This window comes from Gastrolobium bilobum, unplaced genomic scaffold (assembly GCF_033153095.1).
Source record: "Gastrolobium bilobum isolate Gb01-03AN ecotype WA unplaced genomic scaffold, APGP_CSIRO_Gbil_v1 utg31802, whole genome shotgun sequence".
In the NCBI taxonomy this organism is placed as follows: Eukaryota; Viridiplantae; Streptophyta; class Magnoliopsida; order Fabales; family Fabaceae; genus Gastrolobium; species Gastrolobium bilobum.
In genome coordinates, this window is record NW_026899953.1 from 40,310 (window position 1) to 51,775 (window position 11,466).

Sequence of the window (11,466 nt, forward strand, 5' to 3'; positions counted from 1 at the left end):
AGAGAAGGAAAAGAAACTGAAAAACTATTATTGATACTGATCTGTCTCTACTTTATACCTGTCTACAGTAACTATATAGAATAAAAATAAAAGAGTAACTAAACTAAACTGAATTAGTTACAACCAAACTAAACTAAACTGAATTAGTTACAAGGTAATTAATAATTAAATATAAAATACCGAAAATATTTTTCATAAATATATAGGGTTATAGCCACCAAACTTGAAATGCCTCGTCAAATGATTTTCATTAAAATTGGAAAAACATGTTGCGGTTGCAAGAATTTTTTTTTTCTATAAAAATACAGGTATGTATTAGGAAAATAAACAAACACATGATAGCAACAACTATAAACAACAATTCGTTTCCTAATAATCTGCAAAAAAAATAAAATAAGATGCACCATTCACCAGATTTTCTTAGAAAGTATTAGCCAGCGTGAGGCTCTGATTCTTTACATTGAATTTCTCCATATCAGGTAACTTCAACGAAAGCTTAAGAGACAAGAAAAGAAAAAAGGGAAAAGAGAGTGTGGTAGCAGAATGCTTTACTCCTTCATGTATACAAAATGTGAATCTTGGATATTTTGATCAAATGTTGACTGTTTGAGAACTCTAGATGATCTCATATGTAGCTTTTGAAAGTGAAGTTCTTTTATGAGTGCAATATTGAAGCTGATCAGGTGTCTAGCTGTTGCTGCCTTATATTTTATGCTCATGTCCTGCATACTGCATGCAAATCAGGAGTACAATTTGGACAAACACCAAGGTGCTTGTAACTAACTTCACTGATCTGGCTTTTCTTATATTATCATGGTAAAATGAAGTGCACTGTCACTATTCAATTGATAGCCTGAATTTGTTCTCTCTGATAACCTGTATTGCCAAGTCAGTCATGCAATACAATCTTGTCTTGCATCCACCATGGTTAGTTCCCGGCCTTTCGACACAGTAAATCCATGCCCAAGTTTATATATTTGTGAAGTAATCAGTAAGTCAAGTTTCCAACTTGCATAATGGTTGAATTGATCAGGTAAAGAACCTAGTACTTTATGAGGGTTGGTAGTGAAGCATGAAGTTCAGCCAAGCATTGAAAGATCCAATTAAGAAGTTGTTCTTTTGGTAGCTCTAATAGAAGTTCAGCCTGCATGAGGGAAATCATAAAGAAAAAGAAGCATGAACTTGTTGCATTTATAGAAGATTTCCAGCAGTAGTATGGGACCTAAAATGTCTGTAAAGACAAAAAGATAGGAAGGATACCTAATGCATTAAGAATTACTAGATTAATAGACAAACGCCAGCAATCATAATACTCAGAAAAAGAGAAAAATATTGGATTCATAATCCCTACATTTCATGGCACTGAATCCTCCTCCTCAAATCTCAATGCCATTTAAGGTAAATATTTTGTGTGGGAATGTGTTTAAGAAGAGAGAACTTCTTTGATAAGGGGAAAACTGAACAAATGATTAACAAAGGTAACCAAATTAAAGAAATTGAAAAAATAAGAAAAAAATTACCTTAATTTGGTCCCCTTCAAGGACCAATGAATTTCTATGTATATCTGATGTCGTCGACTCTGTCATTATCTTGAATACCTTTTTACTTATGTTTGTTTTCATAAAGACCATCTTCCCTGAAGAGTAAATTCTGGTTACCCCTATATCAGCAGCCATTCTCCTTACATAAAGCTTTTTTAATAAAATCTCCATGGAGCAAGGCTCTTTGCCATAATGGCGGCGCAAATTCTCTGTAAATTGCATCAGACTCCAGATGTCTTTCTCAGCAACTCTCTCAGCTTCATTTATTATTTCCATAGGGTTCTCCAGATAATTTATGTAGTCAGAAGGAAGATGAGGATTGATGTTTATGTCAACCTAAATAATAATTATGTATAAAATGCATCAACCACAGATCTCTATTGTATGCATTTATGTAGATGCTAGGTACAGATTCTACCTACACAAAAACATACATACATATGTAGAGAACAAGAATTTAAACCAGCAATAATATTATCAGGACTATTTAGGTGTAGGCTCTGAAGTGTTTGTATAATTGTATTCATAAATCATAGTTAATTTATTCATGTTATATATTTCTGAGAGGTGGTTCACATCTGGTAGATTGTATAGTTGAATCAAGTGTATACCTAGAGCAGGATGCTATATTTTTTATTTGATTAATAGAACTACTAATTAATTCAAAATTTCGTTCAAATAAAAAAAGAAAGAAAGAGAGAATTCTGCCATAATAAATAATTCTACAATAGAGCAAGATTCATTCTGTTAAAGAACTTATGATATTGATGATACTTCTGTGAATATGGTTCATTTGAAACCATTTTTCTATAAGTTCAGCTTACAGAGGACAGATCGATGATAACAAAATCAGTTCATACATATCCAACTCAACGAGACCAATAATTACTGATTAATTACTTTTTATATGTTTGAATTATTATATTCTTAGAAGAATTTCCCCTAAAAAAACGTAGAAGACAATATTTTCTGGGTTTCAAAGGAAAATCTTTAATAGCAGTGTAATTTCAGTAGTTTAAATTTTCCTGTTTCACCTCTACCAGGAGAAAACAGTGTGAGATTTAACTTTTGCATTCTGATAAACATGTATCAAGCATTAATTATGCATATATCTTTAATCCTCTGTGGAAAATTTTCTTAACTAAGCATACCTGCACTGAGTGATAAGGAACTGGAACTACACGGTGATCTTCAACCTGGAAGTCAAAAAGAATAGGATAAGCCCAAAACTAACACGCAGATGATCAAGAACTAACAATAGAGCAAAATCCTAAGAAAACAAGTTTTCACTTTGCAGCCAACAAACAGAGCATGCAAATTAAACAACAAAATACTTCTATTTTAACTAGGACCGGGTGCTGATACAAAGAAACAAATCACAAATCAAAGTTACCTTGGACAAACTCTCAAAGAGCATCTCAAAGAACAGATCAATGCCAACATTTCCTACATCTCCTGTTTGTTGTTCGCCAAAAATTGTACCAAAACCTCTTATACTCATGTCTCTCTCAGCTAGTTGGAAGCCTTGACCAAGTTCACGGCATTCTTCAAGAGCTGCAAGCCTCTCCTATAGGAAATCACCAAGGAGAATGTTAGTTTTAGGCAATAGTTTTGCAATTGATTTTCTATAAGTCTAGGAAAAGTACTTATTTCATGCAATATGTTTTCAGAAAATAGTCCCACATCAGTCTTGCATCTTTAAACACATACTAATCTTTGAAAATTATTGTAAAATATTCTTCTACAATAGAGCAGTAATTATTTAGCTAGGTCTATATATTAAAATGAATATAGTAATTCATTCAGAAATAATATTCAATATTTTCCATTCAAGTTAGTATCAAAGCTCCTGATTTGGAAAACTCTACTTCTGCTAAATAAATCATAGTCTCCCTTCATTGCAGGGTCGCCTTCGTTGCGGATGTTTTTGACCTTCTGTTTGTGCTTTCATTGCACTCAAAAAACCCTATTTGCAACCTCAGCTACCTCTACACACTGCTGTCCACCGTCGCAACTTCTCAAGCTAGTGACCCTGACCCTTCCGCCAAACTCGCCATCCCCCGATTGTCCAACCACCGCACGTGTCTCCTTCTCCTACTCATCAGCTCAATGCACTACCGCACAATTTGTAATCAGTCCCAGCTAGCTAGCTGCAACCCCCGGTGTCTAGATTTTCCCTCAGCATGTTTATCTTGCATCACCTGCAAGTCCATTCTCTTATCTCCACCACATAGGCACGAACCAGCCACACCATCCACCTAACTCCATCATGTTAGACTCCAAGACAAGCCACAACTTTGCCACTACTCAGTCCACCATGTCCACTATCATGTCACTAACTCCAATGACTTACCGGTACTACATCCTACCTATCGCTAACTGAAAAAAATGACTTGGGCCTATTTGAGATAATGTTTTTCCAGTAAGCCAATAGGTAGGATGTAGGACTGGTAGGTCATTAGGAGTGAGCGATCCTCGAGTATAATCTTATCAGGATATAAATTTTGGGAAAGGAGAAACTTCCCTTTCTCTTGAGGTAATCTACAATGTTAGGGAAGAAGAAATTCATAGGGCTGTTATGCTTGATGACAAACCCAATAAGGGATCATCTTTGATAACAAGTAAGCCTACAAAACCAAATCCTTCTTCTTCCAAACCTAAGAAGGACCATCGCTAGTAATCCTACTGTAAGAAGTCTGGACACAAAGGAGAACTGCTTCAAGCTCCATGGAAAGGACCAAATTCTTAGTTGCTGAGGAGGGTTCAAGAGCATCTAACATAGCCAGGTCAATGATTAGATTTTAGTAGCAAGCTGGGAATGATAGAGATCCATTCATTAGCTTGAGTGGGAATTTTATAATAGTCCCACATCAATCCTGCATACTTGTATTCTGTTACTATAGATTAGTAGTTATTTTAGACAAGTAATTATTTAGCTAGGTCTATATACTAGAATAAACCCATGTACAATAATGCATTCAGAAATAGTATTCAGTATTTTTCCATTCAAATGAAATACAAGGTAACGATTGATCAGAAACATACCAATGCTTGATCAGAGAGCATAATTTTATCAAGGTAAAATAAGTGTGCGTGTGCTTCCTTATCTGCCCGTCCAACCCTTCCCCGTAACTGCCAACATTTAAAAAATGACAAAATTACCAATATTAGTGAAACAGAAATGGATTATCTGATCTAGTTTCCTTTCTTCCAACAAAAATATCTGAGAAACTTAAAAACAAATGCATACAGGTTCCTTTTTCTTTTATTTTTGGTTAACGAGTTGTACATATTCATTTATTGAAGAGCTACATCATATTTGTTAAGCATCAACTACCCCAAAAGCTTAAAATATTGGGTGAGGGCTTTACATTGGTTTTATATCTTGAACTTGTTCCCTCACACAGGAGTTCTTTGATCTTTAAGAGTGTTCAATGCATAGATTAGTAAGATGCAAGTATATATCAACTATTACTTAATAGGCATGCATTTAACCTCATTTTTTAGAATACTCAGTTCTTAACAAGCCAAATTAATTTTTTCAGAGAAGAAATAGTGAGATGCAACACCAGTAGTTCAACGGCCAATGAGCTCAAAAATATTATATGTAGTACAGAATTGCGAACAATAAACTGCTTGGTTGGCAAATGCAGTTCAAGAGTGGCCCACATATCATTCTGCACCTCCTACAACATACACCCCACATAGAGATTTTTCATGTTCAAATATCTAGAAAATATAAATAATATCATCGTTGTACCTTAAAATATTTTAGAGTATCTTAGATGATCTCTTAGGAGTGGTTTCCATATTCATTATATTTCATGATTTGTTTCCTTATTTGTTTAGGAAGAGGAATCTAGTACTGGCATAAATAAGGACTAATGCGTCATCTTTTGTATAACATCAATACACATGAGAAAAATATAATTTCTAGTCTCTTTTATCTCTCTTTAACCTCTCTTTTCCTTCTTCACTACCCGAATCCCTATAAGTTAAACATTTCACAATCAATTTCTTTCATAGTTGATACTAAAAGCACGCTTGTTTGAAACAACATTAAGTTGATAGTAAGATGAAAACAAAAGTGATTAATGATACTACTGATCTGTATGCATGAAAGTATCAGCTCAGACTTCATGTAGTGAGACAACGCAATACATAATACATTACAAATATAATAACAATAACCAGTTCTAAACAATGATTGGAGTCAACCAATATGACAATATCTAAACCAAAAAGAATAGGATGGAATTGGGAAGAATAAAACCTGGTACAACTGTGCAAGGCCAAATTGTTGAACATCTTGAACGATGATGGTGTTTGCATTTTGAATATCAAGTCCACTTTCTACTATACTTGTGCTAATAAGGATTTTTATTTCACCTAGAGAAAACCTCTCCATTGTATCCTCTAATTTCTTCGAGCGTTGCTACATCATAAACACAGTCAATTATACAAAATGAAAGTCAAAATATCATTCCGTAGAATATGTAGAATATTCTAGATAGTATTTATTGATGTAGTTGGTAGTTGTATATTTAGTTGGTAGTTGTATATTTATTGATGTAGTTGGAGATTGCATATTTATTAAAGTAGTTGAGGTAGTTGGATGTACTCAATATAAAAAGGACCCATTGGGTCTCTCAATGAATAAAGAAAAGTATTATTCAGATAAAACACTTCTTCCACTTCTTCTTTTTTTCATGGTATCAAGAGCTGGTTATATTCCAGTCTCTTCCCCGTTCTGATTTATTTTTAAGTCATTTTCCTATTTATTTTTTTTCGTTTTAGCCACTGCCCAAGCCAGAATCCTTACCTAGACAGACACCTCCAACCACGAAACCAAGGCCACCATTAGGTTCAGAACAAAATTCCGAGCCAGCCCACAGAAGACCCGTGGCAGTACTGTTCATCACTGTAGCAATTACTGTTTCACTGTGGCCAACCCTCTTCTTGTTTTGAGGGTCAAAATCGTATTTGGAGGAACTTTTTTCTGGGTACCTGTTAGAAAGCCATGGATGCTGGAAATTCTGAAATTTCGTCTGGAACCTCACCCCTTCCCAACTCTTCGTCTTCTGGAGACAACCCAGCAATGCAGATCACCAGTCACCGTTTAAACGGTAGGAACTATGTGCAATGGTGTCAATCTGTTAAGTTGTTTATCCAGGCTAAAGGGAAGATGGGGTATCTCGACGGAAAAAAGGTAAAACCAGCAGAACGTGAACCTGGTTATGATGCTTGGGTGACTGAAAATGCTTTAGTCATGACATGGCTGACTAATTCTATGGAACCAGATATCAGTCAAACTTATTTATTTCTTGATACAGCTCACGAGATTTGGGAAGCTGTTAAAGAATATTACTCTGACCTGGGCAATACATCTCAGGCTTTTGATCTCAACACCAAGGTGAAAGAATTACATCAAGGAGGAATGACTGTTACTGAATACTTCCTTGCTCTAAAAATACTATGGCAAGAGTTAGATCTTTATGATAAAGCAGACCTTCAAGGTTTAGAAGCTAATGCAAGGTTCAAAATTTATATAGAGAAAAGGCGTCTTTATGATTTTCTTGCTGGCCTTAATTCTGATCTGGATGATGTTCGTGGAAGAATTTTGGGACAAAACCCATTACCTTCCCTTGCTACTGCTTTTTCTGAAGTACGAAGGGAGGAGCTTCGCCGAAAGGTAATGTTGGGTGATAAGGACTCTAAGTCCTCTGATGGGTCTGCCCTTATAGCAAAGAATACTGTTCGTCTTTCTGGGGACTCAAAACGTTCTGACCGTTGGTGTTCTCATTGCAATAAGGGTGGTCACACCCGTGAAAAATGTTGAGAAATTCATGGAAAACCACCAAACTGGAAACCAAAAGGACAGAACAAGAATCGTGCTAATCAAGTATCTTCCGAAGATAAAGGGGAGGTGTCTCATGTCCCTTCAAACCTTGATGGTGTTTTCCTCTCCAAGGCCCAGTATGAGCAATTTCAGAAACTGATATCTCAACCTGCCGAGGCAACTAGTCATGTTGCTCAAAAACGTATGGCATTCCATGTTGAACGTAGTAATCGTTGGATCCTTGATTCAGGGGCCTCTGATCACATGACAGGTAATGCAACCTTATTTTTCTCCTATACCCCTTACTATCACCCGTCACGAATAAGAACAGCTGATGGGAATTTCTCCGCTATTGCGGGTAAGGGATCCATTAAACTTTCTGAGCATATTATTTTGAATTCAGTCTTTCATGTTCCCTCTCTTACCTGTAACCTCATCTCAATTAGCAAACTTACTGCTGAGTCGCATTGTGTTGCTAAGTTCTCTGCAAATGCTTGTACCTTTCAGGAACAAGACTCGGGGACGATGATTGGCAGTGCTAGAGAGGAAGAAGGGCTCTACTATTTTAAAGAGGATCCTTGTGAAAGGAGGATTTTTTCAAACCACTCTTTATGTTTATCAGATGATTGTAATGATGTTTTGTTATGGCATCGTAGGTTAGGACACCCAAATTTTGTCTATCTTCAGAAGTTATTCCCGAACTTGTTCATCAATAAAAAGCCAAGTTCCCTTCTTTGTGATATTTGTCAGCTTGCAAAGCATTCTCGTGCCACTTATTCTCCTAAAAAATATCATGAATCTTCTCCCTTTACATTGATTCATAGTGATATTTGGGGACCTGCTCGTGAAAAAAATGTCTCGGGTGCTCGTTGGTTTATTACTTTCATTGATGATCATTCTAGGGTATGTTGGGTATACCTCTTGAAAGATAAGTCTGATGCGGCATCCACCTTTAAAAATTTTCATGCTATGATTCAAACTCAATTCTAGACCTCTATCAAAATTCTGCGAACAGACAATGGTACTGAATATTTTAATTCTGTTCTTGGAGATTACCTAAACCAGCATGGAATTATTAATCAAAGTTCTTGTCCTAACACCCCTCAACAAAATGGGGTGGCTGAAAGAAAAAATAGACATCTAATTGAAGTTGCTCGAGCTCTTTTATTCACGATGCATGTCCCTAAATATCTGTGGGTGGAAGCCGTCTTGACAGCCTCTTATCTCATTAACCGGATGCCTTCTCGAGTACTAAATTTTCATTCTCCTTTATCTTGTCTTACTAAATTTTTTCCCTCTTTCAGTGTTGTTTCTTCTCTTCCTCCCAGAATATTTGGTTGTGTGGTTTTTGTGCATATTCCTCCACATCACAAGTCCAAACTTGACCCTAAATCTGTTAGATGTGTCTTCATAGGATATTCCCCTAATCAAAAAGGTTATAAGTGTTACTCACCTTCTCTCCGTAAGGTTTTTGTTTCCATGGATGTTACCTTTTATGAGACACAATCCTTTTTTTTCCCGACTTCTCTTCAGGGGGAGTCTATTGGTATTGGTATGGATTAAGATAAGCCTGGGAAACCAAATGATGCTGCTGTCTTACCTTGGCCTTTGGAAACAGGGGGAGTTATTGGGAAGGAAACAGGGGGAGCAACTATACCTGAATCTAATGATCCTCCTTGGTAAATGGTAAATGGGGAAAATTTTACAGCAGGCGCAAAACACATGAAGATACTCTAGACTGCTAGGATCCTGATTCGAGTCCTTGTTCCAGCAACCCACTTGAATGTACTAGTACAGCTAACATTGATATGCCTATTGCTCTTCGGAAAGGTACTAGATCTTGCACTGCTCATCCTATTTCCCATTATATCTCATATGAAAAGTTGTCTCAAGGTTTTCGTGCTTTCAACACTATGTTAGATAGTAGCAAGATACCCAAAAATATCCAAGAAGCACTTGATGACCCAAAATGGAGGAATGCTGTATTAGAAGAAATGGATGCACTTACAAAAAATGGAACATGGGAGTTTGTGACATTACCTAAAGGAAAGAAAACTGTTGGTTGCAAGTGGGTGTTCACAATAAAATTCAATGCAGACAATAGCATCAATAGGTATAAGGCCAGATTAGTTGCTAAGGGATTTACTCAGACTCATGGGATAGATTATCAGGAGACATTTGCTCATGTTGCCAAACTTAACATTATCCGCGTTCTGCTATCTCTTGCCTCCAACCTTGATTGGCCATTGCAACAGTTAGATGTTAAGAATGCCTTCTTGAATGGTGATCTACATGAGGAAGTTTACATGGATCCACCTCCTGGTTTTGAAAAAGGGGATGGTTCTGTGTGCAAGTTGCAGAAGTCTCTCTATGGACTTAAACAATCTCCCAGAGGATGGTTTGGGAAATTTACTCAAGCTGTTAAGGGAAGAGGGTTCACCCAAGCTCAGACTGATCACACCTTATTTTTTAAACACTTCGACAAAGGAAGAATTGCTATTCTGATCGTTTATGTTGATGACATAATTATCACTGGTAATGATAGCGAGGAGATAACCTCTTTAAAAAAATGTTTAGCTGACCAGTTTGAACTAAAAGATCTTGGATTTCTCAAATATTTCCTTGGCATGGAAATTGCTCGGAGTAAGGAAGGAATTTCTTTAACTCAGAAAAAATACATTCTAGACATGTTGCAAGAAACAGGTATGCTTGGGTGCAAGCCGGCAGAGACTCCAATTGAAGCTAATATCAAGATGGGTGTTGAGGACAGGGAAGATGTTGATAGGGAGCAGTACCAGAGACTAGTGGGGAAATTAATCAATTTGTCTCACACTCGTCCTGATATTGCTTTTGCTGTGAGCATGGTTAGCCAATTCATGCATTCTCCTAAGGAAAAACACCTTAGTGCTGTTTATAGAATTCTCAAATACCTCAAAAATACCCTTGGTCGAGGAATTTTCTTTAAAAAGGGGCACAAAAGGATTATTGAAATCTATACAGAAGCAGACGGGGCTAGCTCTGCAATGGACCGAAGATCTACTTCAGGATATTGTACTTATGTCTGGGGAAACCTTGTGACCTGGAGAAGTAAGAAACAAACTGTTGTTGCAAGAAGCAGAATTTCGGGCTCTAGCCCATGGTATTTGTGAAGGAATTTGGTTACGAAGGCTTCTGGAGGAGTTGAAGATCTCATATTCCCTACCTATCAGATTATATTGTGATAATAAGGCTGCTGTCAGCATTTCTCAAAATCCGTTCATCATGACAGAACAAAACATGTGGAAGTTGATCGTCACTTTATCAAAGAGAAGTTAGAAGACGGTAGTGTATGCTTGACATATATACCTACCAAGGAATAGACGGCATATATCCTCACCAAAGGATTACTTAAGCCGACCTTTGAGAATTTGATCAGCAAGTTGGGAATGATCAATATATATCTCCCAACTTGAGGGGGAGTGTAGAATATGTAGAATATTCTAGATAGTATTTATTGATGTAGTTGGTAGTTGTATATTTAGTTGGTAGTTGTATATTTATTGATGTAGTTGGAGGTTGCATATTTATTAAAGTAGTTGAGGTAGTTGGATGTACTCAATATAAAAAGGACCCATTGGGTCTCTCAATGAATCAAGAAAGTATTATTCAGTTAAAAGACTTCTTCCACTTCTTCTTTTCTTCAGAAGGTTCTGGACCGGTTGGGAGAAACATGGTGTGGGTGGAAGAAGTGGTTGGGCCAGTTGGCGAGCATGGACAAAGGGAGGCCAGCGAGCAACTTTGGGCCTACGAACCGAATTGGGCCCATCTGATATTAAAAAAGGAGCCTCAGCTAATGTGGGTCAAACGCACTCAAATAGCCTGAGTCAAGCCAACCCATTTGTAATGCAAACCAACAACGTCACTTACCCTAATGCCCAAAATGCTCAGACGGACAACACGAGGGGTGGACCAGCGATGAAGGTGTCAACAGCTGCCACCGGAACTCGAACGCAGGAGAGCCACGTAGACTATGGACGACGGCTGACTCAGGCTGTTATCCGTGAGCAACAACATCGCGACTTCATATGCGACAAGCGTTGGAACCAA

The 11,466-nt window shown here is 37.1% G+C and overlaps 1 protein-coding gene across 1 annotated transcript; it reads right to left on the minus strand.

The window, feature by feature from the left end:
* Positions 1-370: 370 nt before the first annotated feature.
* Positions 371-6,460, minus strand: LOC133294366 (ATP-dependent DNA helicase At3g02060, chloroplastic-like). Its single transcript, XM_061493020.1, has 7 exons — positions 6,383-6,460; positions 5,815-5,976; positions 4,587-4,673; positions 2,935-3,108; positions 2,693-2,737; positions 1,521-1,877; positions 371-1,144 (listed from the first exon to the last, which is right to left on the minus strand). The coding sequence occupies exons 1-7, from the start codon at positions 6,458-6,460 to the stop codon at positions 1,043-1,045; spliced, it is 1,005 nt and encodes a 334-aa protein (XP_061349004.1). The 3' UTR covers positions 371-1,042.
* Positions 6,461-11,466: the final 5,006 nt, after the last annotated feature.